The following is a 16,264-nucleotide window of genomic DNA, read 5'->3' as shown; positions in this document are numbered from 1 at the left end:
TATGACCTTGAGCAAGCTATATGGAATTTCTGTGCTTCAGCTTCCTTTTTTCCTATATGTAAAAAACAAAATAATCTTGGGGTTGGTAGAGAAGCAATAAATGACAACCCTCTGTTTCTGCTCTGCAAAGGACTGAATGTTTATGCCTCCCTAAGATTCATAGGTTGAAACCCTAATCCCAGTGCGATGGTATTAGCAGGTGGGGCCTGTGGAAGGTAATTAGGTTCTGAGGGTGGAGCTCCCATGATTCACTTGTAGAAGAGGCCACAGAGCTTGCTAGCTCCCTTTCCGCTGTGTGTGAGGGAGGGTCCAAACAGAAGCCAGCTCTCTGCAACTCAGAAAAGGGTGCCAACCAAACCCACCATGCTGGCGCTCTGATCTCAGACTTCCAGCCTCCCGAACTATGGAACACTCTCAAGCTCTGAACCAACTGAGAGAGAAGAGAGCTGGCAGATGAAAGCCAAATATGCCCTTTATGTGAGAAAGAAGAAATGACTGATGATGACTGAAGAAATGACTCTGAGTCTCTGAGCTAAAAGGACTCCCTAATTTGCAACCCCAGAATTAAGCATAGTCATCTTCTACTCCTGGGCAGCACTGGAAAATCAAGTTCACCCTGTATAAAATGTACAGCACAGAGGAGTGGAATATATGCTTCATGAGGGCAGACTGCTCCTAAGGTAAGTAGAGGAAAGGGCTGGGCTGGTACAGCCAGTAATTCTCCAGGTGTTCCTTGGGGAATTCACTTCATCTCCATGGGAAGGAAGAAAGAATGGGATAAAAAGCCAAGGATATTTCAGGAAAAATCCCTCTTTCTGGAAATTAGAGAAGCCAGGAAGTCATGCTCTTGTGCTTGTCTTAGCTTTATTTGAGAATTAGATAATGTATGTGCAGTGAACCCCACTAAAGATGTTCATATAATAAATGTTAGCAATTATTATGATGCATACTGTTATTAACTACATCTTAGTCAGATTTCACAGAGTCTGATTGGATCCAAGATAGACATCAAAAGCCATCTGTTGACATTCTAGAGATCTGCATTGTATTTTTAAGTCCTACATTCTGTTTTATATTATATCTGGCTAGTAACCCTCAAAATCTGAGCAAAGTATCAAGCTACATTGTACTTAGTTAAATGCTTTTCCTCTTGTCTGGTATCCTATTCCAGAAAAGCAGTTTCTCCACCCCTTAGCACCCAGTGCAGGTGTGGATGGACTCCTGATTCTCCCCTTTCTGATTCCACCCCGTGGTGTAGGTTCCACAGGTGATTGAGCTCAAGGTACAGGTGAATGGATGGCTCCCTTTACTGGGGCGATTAGGGCTGAGCACCTGCGTAGAGAAGCTCCTCTCTTCATTACACACAACTTTCTAATGCTCTTCTTTTGAGAGCCCGTTGTTTATTTACATTTTCTCTTTCTCTCCTTTCTAAGGGATGTTGTATCTTTTTGTGCTACAACCCAAAGTTAAATGCCACAAAATTATAGTAGGTTTAAAATCAGTACTGATCAGGAGAAAGTTTTGTTTTCTTCGCTGGACTCTAAACCACAGTATTTCATGTCCTGGATTGTCTAGCAACTCAGTCCTCCAGAGATAAACTGAGGTATAAATACAGTACCTTTTCCAGGTGTATGAATACTGTAGTTCATACAGTAGTTCAGTTCTGTTGGCCATGTGCTAATGAAGAAACTGTAGGGATGATTTGCCTCTCCTTTAGCAAGTGTGTAGAGGAACAGTCCTCGTGTGAGAGTGCCCCCTCCATAGCCTGCCAGCTCTGCTGGCATCAGTTTCTTCAATTACTGTATGCCTCAATAATTGATAGAGTTAAGTGAGTGCAGCTTCTTTTTTTTTACTGCGTTCCCCTTGAGTGGTTCAGCAACATGAGGCAATTTATCATGCTTTCTGTGCACCGGTGCATAAACTTTTAAAGAATGAATTAGACTTTCCCTTCCTGTCCAAAAAATAAGCAATTCTCAGGTTTGCAGTGTTGAAAGTCTTGATTGGATAGTTGGTCCAGCAATATCAGCAGGCCAAAGTGACCCAAATCATAGACCCCTCTATTGCTTTTTCCCTCTTGCTTCATTTCCCTTTGGAGAAAGACTCAATTAAAAACATTTGTGGATTTTTCTAAGGCTGTTTCTTTCACAGAGGTTACATTCAGCTCTTTGGCAAAGAAAAATGCCAGAGCAATTAGTGGCTCCAGGGAACCGCTAGTTGTTTATGTACTATTTCAGAAGGACCCATTGTGGGCAGCAGTAGCCTCTACACAGAGGTTCCTTTTAGAATGTGAATGCTTCCTCACTATTTGGAGTATGCTTAAAATTGAAATCAACAATCCTGCCTTCACAAAGGTGCCTTGATTGTATATTCCAGATTAGAAGATGTCATGGCAGCATTCAGTAAGGACATGGGTTTCTTTCCATCATTCTTCTCTGCTCACCTCCAGCTTGTGAGCTCTTATTTCTCTTTAACATTCAAGAATATTCTGTGATACACTTCTGGAAAACCTGCTGCCGAAATGAAGGAATATATAACTGCAAGTAACTTAGTCATTTCCTAGGTGACATCCTAATAAGAACCCCGTTTTTGGATAACAGCCCAGTTGGAACTAATTCTCCACTATCCCTCCCAGTCAGGAAATAGCATGTCCAAATTAATCAAATGTTCTGGTGCCAGTATACTCTAATGTTTAGTGTAATGATGGTGCTGCATCACACAACATGATAAATTTGTAAAGAATTAGAAATAATTATAGAACCAAGAGGAATGTTATTTAATCTTTCGTTTATTGACACATTAGCCTAGGATCTTGTAGGTACTTCTTAGTCAAGATTACAAATAGCTGTTAGTTTCCAGCAGCTCTCAAATTGTGCAGGTTGGTAAGGTTCTGGTTAATAGAATGCCAGGAAGCAGAATTTAATAGCATCAATGCATCAATGCAGAATGTGATATCCATACCTTTCTAAAGAAACCAATAGAGCCCAAACTATCTTAATGGTTTAAATTAATCTTAATACACTGTAATTTGGGGGAGATTTACCTTTCAAAAATAAAACAGCCAAATTGGGGAAGTTCAGATAGGATGAGAAGAAGATGTGTATTTAATAATATATCATCAGAAGATAAAATTTGCTATGCAGTGGCCATTTGAAGTAGTACAGCTTCAAAAAGATAGGATTTATTTCTGTAAAAATTGGATTTTAATCACAGACTTCACTTACAGAGTTTTAAAAGCATTTAAATGCAGTTGAATTTCATATTTTATTGTCCTACTATATAACCATTCAGATTTTCAAACCAGACAAATTTTTTAAAAGATGAGACCTTTCACTTTAAGAGAGAGCCAGCAAGAAAAGGTTAGAGAATCCAGTACAAATGCTAGTGTCCCCTGGCCTGAAGGACACACCGTGGGGTGGGTTGGGGGGACCTAAGCCTTTCCCCCGACCCTGGGAGGCCAAAACCCAACCTTATCAGCACAGGTTTTATCTTAAGATTTCTCTGAATAGCCAACTCGCTTAAACTGTATAGAAAATGAAAATTGCATTTCAAAAATTGTATTTTTGTTACATTCAGGAGAATAGCAATTGTATAAAATGAAGCACAACAGTATATTATATAGCCTCTGTTTTCCCAGGTTCTTTACTTAAAATTTGATTAAGAAAATCATATACTTTGAAGATGGGGAATAATGAATTGCCACTCATATTCTCCTGTGGTTTTAGCTTCAGAGTGTGAATTCTCTCTTTGCTCTTTTTATCCCAGTATGATATTCAGAGTTTCCAGAAATGGAAGCTTTTAAGATAGTCTACCTTCAGTGCAGAAAGACCTTGAGAAAAGATGTCTTTGTTGATGTCAGCATTCCACAAACATCCTATTCTAGCAAAATTGACCTATAATATCCAACACCCTGCCTGAGCCTGGGTCACTTGGTGATGTCTGTTAAGTTTAGCTAAAATTACAAGTTACCATTCTCCAAGTGATTCCCATTCATTAAATTTTTTAATTTTCCTCTTTTTCTTATAGGAAAGTAATTGTCTCATTAATAAAAATTGTTAAAAACCAATTAGGATATTTTAAAAGATATTCCGAGTAATGTAGCTTCCTTGGAGGTGTTTTTCTGAGATATAGCTTGTATTTAAAAATCTGGGTCTTTGCAAATAAAATGAATTTTCACTCATGGAAACCACATATTTTTAAAATGCAAAAATGATTACTACTAGAAATGCCCTGGAGAGCATGTTGGTACCAAATGCTAGAAACTACAGAAGGAATGGGAGTTTGAAATATTTTTCAAATCATTAGTTTCACTTTTTTCTAATCTCCCAAGCACTTGTAATCTATTGTCTAGTTATAACAAAATTGTTTCTGTTAAATGTCACTGAAATATGAATCCATATTTAACGAGATTTGTGACCTTTGGTAGTTGTGATATTGACTTTTATAAACTGTATTTTAGAGTATACTGTCTAGGTGCTATAATTTAATTATTCCTTTATTCACTTTCCCATTCAAAAGTATTTTAATGCCAGTCTGTACAAGGTACTGATTTAGGTTCTATAAATATGACTTAACCCAGGAGTCTTTCCTTAGAAAGTTTAGTCTGTGATTGAGACAATGCTTGTAAATACATAACTATAGAACATTTTAAAAGAAAAAAAACAAGGTGTTTAAGACCAGTGCAGTCAACAGCTATGTGAGTTCAGAGAAGGTCAAGAAGAATTTGAGATGGTTCACTTTGTGAAGAATGTTGCTTTTGACTGAATGTTAAATGTTTAAGTGAAATTTTGAGGTTGGACAGAAAACAGCAAAATTCTGTAAAGCAATTATCCTTCAATAAAAAATAAATTAGTTTAAAAATATTTGAGTGAAATTGCTAAGTCATTTGTTGTTCAGTCACTCAGTTGTGTCCGACTCTGCAACCCTATGGACTGCAGCCCTCCAGGCATCCCTGTCTTTCACTGTTTCCCAGAGTTTGCTCAGACTCATGTCCATTGAGTTGATGATACCAACCATCTCATGGTAGTTTTATTTTTAGTTTTTTTAAGAAATCTCCATACTGTCCTCCATAGGAGCTACATCACTTTACATTCCCACCAACAGTGTAAGAGCGTTCTCTTTTCTCCACACCCTCTCCAGTATTTATTGTTTGTAAATATATTTCTGATGATGGCCATTCTGATCAGTGTGAGGTGGTACCTCATTGTAGGTTTTTTTTGGTACTTATTTAGTTTGGCTGCACCAGGTCTCAGTTGCCACATGTGGGATCTAGATCCCTGACCAGGAATGGAACCTGGGCCGCTTGCATTGGGAGTGTGAAGTCCCAGCCACTGGACTATCAGGGAAGTCCCCTCATTGAGTTTTGATTTGCATTTCTCTAATAATTAGTGGTGTTGAACATCTTTTCATTTGCCTTTTTGCCATCTGTGTGTCCTCTTTGGAGAAAAGTCTATTTAGGTCTTCTACCCATTTTTTTAATTGTTTTTTTGATATTGAGCTGCATGAGCTATTTGTATGTTAACACATATATGTGGAATCTAGAAGAATGGTACAGGTGAACCTATTTGCAAAGCAGAAAAAAAGAAACACAGACACAGAGAACAAACATACGGACACCAAGGGGAAAGGGGAGTGGGATGGGTTGGGAGAGTGGGGTTGACGTGTGTACACTACTGTGTGTGAAGTAGACGCCTGGTGAGGGCCTCCTGTAGAGTACAGGGTGGGGAAGAGAAGGTGCAGTATGTTTGTAGGACATGAAGTTAACCTTAAAAATGCTTTCCAGTATACATGAGGTGTGGGCTTCCCTGGTGCTCAGACAATAAGGAATCCGCCTGCAATGCGGGAGACCTGGGTTTGATCCCTGGGTTGGGAGGATCTCCTGGAGCGGGGCATAGCAACCCATTCCAGTATTCTTGCCTGGAGAATCCCCATGGACAGAAAGCCTGGTGGGCTGCAGTCCATGGGGTCGCAAAGAGTCAGACATGACTGAGCGATTAAGCACAACACATACATTAGGTGCAGACAAATACTGTTTGATTCCACTTGTTACCTAGTTAAATACTTAGGTCAAACAGTACATTGATAGATGCCAGGGGGTCAGGGACAGAGTTTCGGTTAAAGAAGGTGAAAAACACAGGAAAGGGATGATGGTGAGAGTTGCACAACTGTGTGAATGTACTTAGTGCCACTGAATTGTACAGTTAAAAATGGTTAAAGCAGTGTGTTTTATTGGAGAAGGCGATGGCACCCCACTCCAGTACTCTTGCCTGGAAAATCCCAGGGATGGGGGAGCCTGGTGGGCTGCCATCTATGGGGTCGAACAGAGTTGGACATGACTGAAGCGACTTAGCAGCATCAGCAGCAGCAATATGTTTTGTATTATATGACTTTTACCACAACAAAAAATGATATTTAAGGGTAGAATATTTAGGGATAGCAGTGGCAAATATACCCACTCCAGTGTTCTTGCCTGGAGAATCCCAGGGATAGGGGAGCCTGGTGGACTGCCGTCTATGGGGTCACACAGAGTCGGACACAACTGAAGTGACTTAGCAGCAGCAGTGGCAAATATTCTAGGCAAAAGAGAAAACAGAGATCCAAAAACTTGGTGCGTAGACAGGCAACCATGCATATTACAGCCCATGTGAACTGGAGAGTATAAAGGGGAGGAGGACTGGAAACATAATTAGGGGCTGATCTGTGGAGCTTTGAATACCTGGCTGAGTGTTTCAGTGTTCTTCAGCACCAGTGGGAACCAGCATGACATTTTGAGTATGAGCAGTAGTGTCTGATCTGAAATAGAGTGAAGGCAAACAGAAGGCAGAGGGAAGTTAGGGTTCTCTTTGAGAGATAATAAAGGCTTAAGGTAGGTGCGTGTATATAGAGATACTGCACAGATAGATAAGGCAAGCATGTTAACTTCTGGGATGTGGGCAAAGAAAAAAGAGCAACCAAGTGTGACCTGAAGTTTTGAACTGTCATTCTGTAAAATCAGAAGGAACACTAAAGCAGAGTTCTCCCAGGCTATCTTCCTAATTGTCACCCACCTTGCTATCTGTCTTCTCCAGACCTGCCTTGTAGACCTGTTCTTCTGTTAAGTGAGGAAGTAGTTGTCTACTTCTGGCTTGTTCAGTAAGTAGCAGTGAGGCAAGAGCTAACTTCCTCTTGCCAGCCTCAGGGGTTGTTTGCCTCTGACAGTCACAGAACTCTTAACTTGGTTGTGCCATCATAGTTTTCTTTAGTTACATCCCCTGCAAGTAGATAACCTGCAAGGATGCCTCAACATGATCACTTTCTCCAGCCCCATGACTAATCTCCTGGTAGCTTGTCAAACACACCTTTTCAACTTCAGGGCCTTTGCACATGCTGTTGCCATTTCATATGTCTAGTGGTTTGCTTGTTTGGGGCCTTAACTTAAATGTCATCCCCTCAAGAGGCGTTAACCTGTTAACTTTCTCTGAAGAAGGTTCCACTCTCTGTTCTCTAAGCCCTTGGTTTCTTTCCTACCTATTATTACAACTTAAAATTACATTATTTGCATGCTTATTCATTTTTTTTGTCCTCTTTCCCTGAGAAAACATAAAGTCTATGGTAGCATAAGCCATGTCTCTCTTCTTGATCCCTGTATGCCTAGCACCAAGAACTATGGTACTCCTTCAGAGACACTCGGTAAGTGGTTGTTGAATTAATGAGTGAATGAATTAATGGATGAACCACCTATTCAGAATATAACCTAACACTGTCACCACTTACTCCAAAATAATTTGATTAAATGTGAGGAGAGTAGCAATGATAGCCTTCAAATCAACATATTCTTATTAAAAAGTATTTGTATATTTCACATGGTGATTTTTGGGAAATAGAAAAAGTATTAAGCATTCTCCTTAAATTCCTGAATTTACATATTAAATAAAAGCTCTGCAGTGCCACACTGTGTTGCCATGATTTTCAACCTTTTAAAAAATGAAATAGAACAGAGAACAGAATAGAAAATATCAGAGTGCATTGCATGCAGCAAGTATAGTTTCAAGAAACTTCATAGTGTGTGTTGGTCACAATATGAAACTATTTTTTTACTGTGACTCAGAGTCAATATATGCTCTTGTGTCTCCATGTTATCCCACACATAATCCCTTATCTGACTGCTGTCATAGTTCTTAAAAGCCAGAATTGAATTGTCATCTTGCAGTGTTAGGATTGCTTGTGGGCCTATTTGCAGTGGAAGCCTTCTCACAAACGCACGCCACAATTCGACTTTTTTTTTTTTTTTTAGTTTTTTTCTTATTGATCAACCTATCTTGGCCTCTCTTTTAATGTTCTGTCCTACTGTAAAGAGTGTTCCCAGAGCCCCTTTCATTGCAGAGTGATGGGCTGCTTTGAAGTTAACTGGTGGGGAGGGGAGAACCACTCAGGGGTGGACAGCAGTAAGACATGCTGTTCTTCACATCAAGAGTTTGGACAACGATTTGACACACAGTGGCAATATTTGCTAAAATGAAATTTATGTTAAGTCTTTTTCTCTTTTTTTCCTCTCTCTAAGCTGCCTGCCTTGTGCTTGGTTGTATGATTTTCCCTGATGGCTGGGATTCAGATGAAGTAAAACGGATGTGTGGAGAAAAGACAGACAAGTACACTCTTGGGGCTTGTTCAGTCCGCTGGGCCTACATCCTGGCTATCATTGGGATTTTGGATGCCCTCATCCTCTCATTTCTGGCATTTGTGCTTGGTAACCGACAAGACAGCTTGATGGCAGAGGAACTGAAGGCAGAAAACAAAGGTAAGGTTGCTTTGGGGAACTCTTACCCCAAAGCACAAAAAATGGCATTCTCCATCCTTTCCCATCTGGTAGCATCCCCTCTTGGTCTAATTTGCTGCTTTTAAAAACAAAAAAAATTGAAGTATAGTTGATTTACGATGTTAATTTCTGCTGTACAGCAAAGTGATTCAGTTAGACAATGTATCTACATTCTTTTTCATGTCCTTTTCCACTATGGTGTATTATAAAATATTGAATATAGTTCTCTGTGCTATACAGTAGGACCTTGATGTTTATCCACTGTGCATGCTTTTAAAAATCTATTTTATTGAAATATAGTTGGCTTATGACTACTGTACATCAAGTGTACATTCTTTTTCATATTCTTTTCCATTATGGTTTATCACAGGATATTGAATGTAATTCCCTCTGCTATGCATTACAACCTTAGGCCTTACCAAGGAAGTGGAGGGTTGGAGAAAGGATGATTTGGGAGTTTGACACAAGTGGATGCTGCATCTTTTCATGGTGTCTAGTTTATAGACTTTCTCAAGCATAACTCAAGATATGTACGCAACTAAAATAGTGTATTTTTGCGTTTATCTTTCTGAGGCTCTCTGAGTCCATTATATTTCAACTTTTTCCAGTTTCTTTTTCCTTCCCTCTCTGAGTTCATGATATATATATGTATGTGTATATATATATATACACAATATATATATATAGTATAGTTCATATATATATATGTATGTATAGAGAGAGAGGAGAGCATTCTCTACTTGGCTAAACAGTAAGTGAAATAAATGCCTGGGGAATCTTCGAGAATCATCTATAAGCATCTTTACTCAGCTACTCACTATATTTTAATTTAGACTCAGTCTCTCCAAAAGAGGTAGAGATACCCCAGATAGTTACAGTAAGCTATTTAAGTATTTGCTTAATTAGCTGAATTCTAAATGTGTTATCTGGGTAATCAAAGTCCTCAAATTTCTTTTGAAAGAGAAAATGCCTTCTGAAACACACACACACACACACACGCACACACACACGGACTAGTGAAGAATACATGAATATCACACACACACACACACGGACTAGTGAACAATACATGAATATCACACACACACACACACACACGGACTAGTGAAGAATACATGAATATCACACACACACACACACGGACTAGTGAACAATACATGAATATCACACACACACACACGGACTAGTGAACAATACATGAATATCACACACACACACACACACACACACACAGACTAGTGAACAATACATGAATATCACAGTATCCTGGTAAGAGGTAACAAGTCATTACTCAAGATGAATCTTTTCATTTTCTTTCCAGAATTCTAAACCAGTTTCTTGGGATAGAATTTTACTGTCTCTGTTTTGTTAAAGCCTTAGTTTCCTTAAACTGTTTTATCTTTACATTATCTTTAATACTTTGGAGCCACCTTCAATTAAGTGGCGCAGCCTTCTAGCTTTTTTCCCTAATTAAGAACTAAATCTATCCTTGAATTATGAAATTCCGTTTCTTTCGAGTAGTGTTTACTTGAGAACTCTTTACTGCCTCAGATATCAGCGCACGTTAGCACCTGCATGAACGTCACATGTAATGATCGTGTAGTAAGCTTTGTGTTTAGAGCATCACTCTTTATGTTGGTAAACCATGAACTTAAAGAGATAAATAGAGAAGGCCAGGAGAGCAGCAGTCACCCATGAGCCCTTTATCTCCCTCATTTATAGACAGAAAACGTAACGGTTTACTCAGTTCTATCAAGAATATTCTAAACACAAAAATAATCCTTTCGTAAGGGAGTAGTGCTGGACTTCCTAAAAACACAACTACTTCCCTCTCAAAGTTGCCTATTCTACGTAGAAAGGACCCTGTGAAGATGGTTATTACACTTATAAAGCATGTTGCAGATTCAAAGTGCTTTCACATGTACTCATTAATTTGGTGCCCTTGGCTATTGTCTTTGGGACTTGTTGTATGTACATAGGTCTCTGTCCTGTTAACTTCACTTCCAATTTTATGGTAAAGATAACTTAATATTAGAATAACTTTCCCTAGAGAATGAATTTTTAAAAATACTACTTTGTTCTGCAAATGCTTGTTTCTGACCACCACCAAGAATGCTATTTTTTCACTGGACAAATCAAAGTTACATTAAAAACCTCTAACTTTCCAGGTACTCTTTGACCACATATAACAAGAAGAAAAAAAAAATAGCAAAACCAGGAAAGTTTTCACTTGACTGCTGAGAATTCTAACTCATAATCTCATATTATGAGAATCTGACAATTCCTGAATTCATACCTCAGGAAGGAACAGGAGGATTATAGAATAATAATAGTTTTTAAGATGAATCTTTCCTTCCAGTTGATTCAATTAAATGTGGATGTCTGATCCCTTCCATCTAGGTCTTTATTAAAGAAAGTGTTATTTTCAACTCGATATATTGGAAACACCTTAATAAACGCTTTAATGGGAAAGAAGATTAAAATAAACCAATATAAGGTTTAGGGACTATCTGTATGTAATTTTTCGTGTTGATCTTCTTCTGCATTTGGATGTATCATATATGGGTATAGACCATAGTTTCTTCCATCTGCTTCTGAAGAACTAGAATCTGTAGCAGTTCATCTATATCACATCAGATAGATCTAGTAAAGCAGCAGAGAACATCAGGCCATACTGATAAAATATTTCAATTCTACTGCATTTTTATTTCACAGCTGCAATTCCTTTTCCTAGAACTCTGAGAATGTGTCAACAGTTTTATTACCCAGGCATTTCTTAAACAATAATGTCCGTTTAAAGTCAGAGCAAGGTTTCTAAGCCTTGTATAAAATGTAATGACACCTGAATGTTTCCGAGAAATGATATATTTACAGTTATACAAAGTAGCCTTTATTGTTATTGTTCAAACACTTGTTCAGTGTTAAAACTTGCAAAAACTCAGGTTGTTTGAGAGAAAGCCTATCAGTGGTTTGTTTGTATGTTTGTGTGTAGACACAGTTTCACTAACCAGTAGTTTAATGGCTTTCAAGTGCAAGCAGTAACCAAAACCAAATACCTTGATGTTGCCTTCTGTTAGATCTCACTTCCATGAGGATCTATAAAAATAATTTGTAATTATGAAATTGGTTATATACAAATAGGGGCTTTTACAATTTGCATGGCTATGTTAATATAAGTTCTCCCTTATTGAAACTGTTTCTCATGATACATTTTTTTCCTGATAAAACTAACATTATGTCCTTTGATAGCTAAGGCCTCCTTTGGGTTCCAAGGCAATGCAGTAAAACAAGAGGCAGATCTAGCTCATGGAATTGTAGGAGATTTTATAAACTACATGATGCCTTCTAGTATCATGGAAGCAGACAGTACCATAATTGAAGCTTTGGCTCAGAAGAAGAAACCTTTGTACATTCATGTATAGGTTATATTGCCACACGCACTGTAATACTTTTTACAGCCTTCCAGGTTTATGACCTGCCAATCATCATAACAAACCACACCCTATAGCAAGTAGTGGGACCATTATAGGAAGAATAAACCTGCAACTGTGGCATATGCCCCCCAATTCAAAGAAGTTTGTCCTGAAAGGCCTTATCGCTTTTCTTCATTTGTTTTTTATAATTAATATAAGAACACGCTTGCCCTGTATATCTAGAGAAGCCACCAAATGGGTTCAGTATCGTAAGATACTGCTTAGATCTATGAGTCCTTCCCAACACTCACCCCAGTGGTCAAAACAAGAATCACTGTTACAGACTATAGCAAAGAAGGGAAGGAAACTCAGTTCTGATTGTTGACCTGTATGCTCCAAAATCATGAATTAATCTTCACGAAGGTGCTTTTCAAAGAGAAAAGAGGGAGAGGTGCTCAGATGAACACGTCCACCTCTGCCTCTCAATTTCCAGTGACCTCACCTCGATCCCATTTCCATGTCCCCATACCACACCTCTCACAGCATTTCATAAGGCCCTCCTTTTCAAAGAATATAAACATAATTTGAAAAAGCCCTAGCTGAAATTTATCATAAATTGTGAAATGGCAAAACTTGAATAAAGAAGTTATTACGTTCTTTGACCAAACCAAAAGCAACAGCTTTGACGATGCAAGTGTTATCTTAGAGGAAACTTCTGCAAGAGATAAAGTTAATCTTTTGTGGCAGTCAATCAGACTCCTGGAATATTTTTATATGCCCCACAAAAGCTTCCACTGAAAAACAAAAAAGGAGTGAAAACTTTAAATACCCAGCTCACTGTATACAAGAGTTAGCATATGCGAGAAAACATAGCCGTGTCCCCTGAATCTGGGGAGCCAGCCCTGCTGGCTGTGTGCTGTCCTGGCTCTAGGGATAGATGCAGACAGATAGGTGTTCATTCTTGTTTGGGAGTTGGACAGTGTGATTTCTAAATGAGCCAACAACACTAGGCATTTAACCTTGATATGCTGCTTAATTGCATATTTTAACACACTGAACTGTGAAGTCAATTTAATTATGTAAAATTAAAGTTTCATCCAGATAAAAAGGATTTGAAATGAAAGCTTCATTTTCAGTTTCTTTCATTAATTGTGAAAGGATAAATAATTACATTTTCCAGAGGTCCTTTGCCACAAATATCTCTTTCCTTGTCAGACACCACTCATAAAGAGGTCTGTTTCTGCATTTGTGTGTATGGTCTTTGGAACTGCTTATCAGATAATTGGGGCCTCTCAAGCAGTTTTAAAGTCACTTTGTCTTCTAGCACTTTAACTGTAAATGAGAAAACATTATTCATCAAGAGATGACTTCAGCTACCATTTATTAAGTGGTTTAAGCTCTTTTTAATGCTATAATAGGGGGAGTTACAATAAATTCATTTTACGTAAATAATTGAGAAACACTTCAGAATTTTGACTGAAGGTACCATGCCGTGCCACGACCTCATTGTGGGTGCCAGTGTGGTCTGTGGATAGAACGCTCACTGCCGAGAGCTGGTGTGAGTAACCTGAGGGGCCCTGTGTTCATATCTTAATAGTCCCAGAATTCAGCTTCCTTGTCCGTAAAGTGCAGGCTTGCCTAAATGGCATCTGAGGCTTCTTCCAGCTGTAAAATATTCCAATTCAAGGGACACCTTCAGAACTGTCCTTTAAGAATGTCCTTAAAGGCCCTTAAAGGCTTCTTTAGGGGTGTGTTAGCAATGCAGGAGTGACTAGAAGGGAAAGAAAGTTCAAGGAAGGAGGTTGAGGATGCCTCAGTGTTTCTTCCTTAGCCATGAACCTCCCCACAGCCCCACTCATTCATACCATCAAGAAGAGAATGAATCAGATTTAGAAACTCAGTCCCATGCAGAGGCGGCTCCTTGCCCCACTAGATTCCATGTGGACGCCTTGACAGCGAACAGAGGCCCAGATCACAGACTCAAACTCTGTTTCTGGTCCCACCTTTGGCACTTATTAGTCATGTGACTTTGAATACGTGTCTTAACACCTCAGAGCCTCTGCTTCACTTTCTTTAAAATGAAAACAATAACACCCAGCTCTGCCTCCTCTATAGAGTTAGGAGAATCTGACAAAAACATGGGTATAGAAGCAATTTATAATCAGTAATGTTGATACAGGCTTTACTTATTGCTAATCATTTCCTCCAAATGACATTTTATTTGATCTTTAGAATGATCCTGTGAGATAGTTACTGTCATCCTAGTTTTACATGTCAGAACCTGAGGCTTGTAAAAGTTAAATATTTTGTGTAAATTTTCACAGCTAGGAAGGAATGGATTCAGGACTCAAACACAAATCATTTTACTCAGAATTTCAAGTTCTATTACACAACATGATGTAATCAACTCTTAGTGCATGCTGATTCTGTTGCTTTCCACTGACTAGTCAGCCCTGTACAAGTAAGAGTTTAGTCTTATTCTCATTCGGTAGCTTTTAGATAATGGTATTCAATCAAAAGCTTAATACACTTGAGAATAGGGAATAGCCTTGGTTTAAAACTCATCCTTCTGCTTGACTCTGTAACTTTATAAAAACCTAGTGAAATAAGATCAGGAAACCTTCCAGTACTTTGAATTTTTAGCAAGGCCGTAGTGAATTGTATTTCCCAATGGGATTTGTGTTGAATGAAGTCCTTGTGGTCACTGAAGTATCTCAGAGTGTACATCAAAAAAATAGCATATATCCTGACACTTTTTCAGAAGGACTCAAATCCATCTGAGAGTTGAAACAGACCTCAGTGCTCACAGAATGATTTTATATACTTGCAGCTTCTCACTCTTTCATAAGCTCACTTCATTCACATTTTCTTCCCTGGCACTACACGGACCCTGTCATATGAAGAGCGCCCCTAGTATCCTAACTGCTCGATTTCATAGTCAGTTGTCAATCCTTATATTAACTTGCTGTTGTTGTCATTTAGTTGCTCAGTTGTGTCAAAAGACACCCAGAATCCTCACCCTTCTCTGTCCCATCACTGCTGCTACCCTGGTGCAGGCCAAGTCTTAGCAGAGCAAAACCAGTGCGATCCTGTTAAAGAAGGGTAGCTGGATCATGCTGTTCTTCAGCTCAGGACCCTCTTGTGACTGGATGATGTACTCAGAGTGAAAGCTAGAATCCTTTCCCAAGGTGTACAAGACCCTGCAGATCTGCCTCCATCCTGGCCACTCTGACCTCCTCTGAGCTTTTTCTCCTTGTTTCCTCTGCTCCAGACGCATTAACTTTCTTGCTGTTTCTCAGACACTCCAGGGGTATTCCCATCTCAGGGTCTTTACATTGGCTGTTCCCTCTGCCTGAAATGTTCTTCCTCAAAACCTCAAAGCTCGCTCCCTTATATCTTTCATGTCTTACCCAAGTATCACCCTCTCAGTGGGCTGTTCCCTGGCCAACCTCTCTAAAATGTTTTCTGACACATGTATTGTATCCAGCCCACTGGATATTCTGCTTTTCTTGTTGTTGCTGCTGCTGTTGTTAATTGTCTCCCCAGAAAAGCTCCACAGGGGCAGGGATTTTTCTCTCTTCTCTACTGTTTTCTCAGTGCCTAGAATAATGCATGGCATTTGTAAGTACACAATAATTATGTATTGAATGAGTGAATTAATGAATTAATCTCTAGCTCATGAGATGGTCATTCCAATCTTACACAGATCTTAACCTTGGAAAGTTTTTATTTCTATTAAGTTGAAACATGCCTCCTTGTAATGTTTAAAGTAAAAGTAAAGTGCTAGTCACTCAGTCATGTCAGACTCTTTGCAACCCCATGGACTGTAGCCCACCAGGCTCCTCTGTCCATGGGATTCTGCAGGCAAGAATACTGAAGTGGTTGCCATTTCCTTCTCCAGGGGATCTTCCTGACCCAGGGATTGAACCCACATCTCCTGCATTACAGGCAGATTCTTTACCATCTGAGCCATCAGGGAAGCCCACATCCTTGTAATATTCATAGCTAACCCCTCTTCTACTTTAGAGTCTTGATTTATGCGGAAACAGTTATTATGTCT

General features: G+C 39.1%; 1 protein-coding gene across 4 annotated transcripts in view; it reads left to right on the top strand.

Moving 5' to 3' along the window:
* Nucleotides 1–16,264, top strand: part of LHFPL3 (LHFPL tetraspan subfamily member 3) — a 654,591-nt gene that overhangs the window by 447,731 nt on the left and 190,596 nt on the right. For all 4 annotated transcript variants that reach the window (XM_027539728.1, XM_027539725.1, XM_027539726.1 and 1 more), the window contains exon 2: nucleotides 8,537–8,773. In XM_027539728.1, coding sequence (XP_027395529.1) covers nucleotides 8,537–8,773 — 237 coding nt within the window. The remainder of the gene's footprint in view (nucleotides 1–8,536; nucleotides 8,774–16,264) is intronic.

This window comes from Bos indicus x Bos taurus, chromosome 4, assembly GCF_003369695.1.
Source record: "Bos indicus x Bos taurus breed Angus x Brahman F1 hybrid chromosome 4, Bos_hybrid_MaternalHap_v2.0, whole genome shotgun sequence".
Lineage (NCBI taxonomy): Eukaryota > Metazoa > Chordata > Mammalia > Artiodactyla > Bovidae > Bos > Bos indicus x Bos taurus.
The sequence above is the reverse complement of the archived record's forward strand: the minus strand, read 5'-3'. Positions and strand labels throughout refer to the sequence as shown.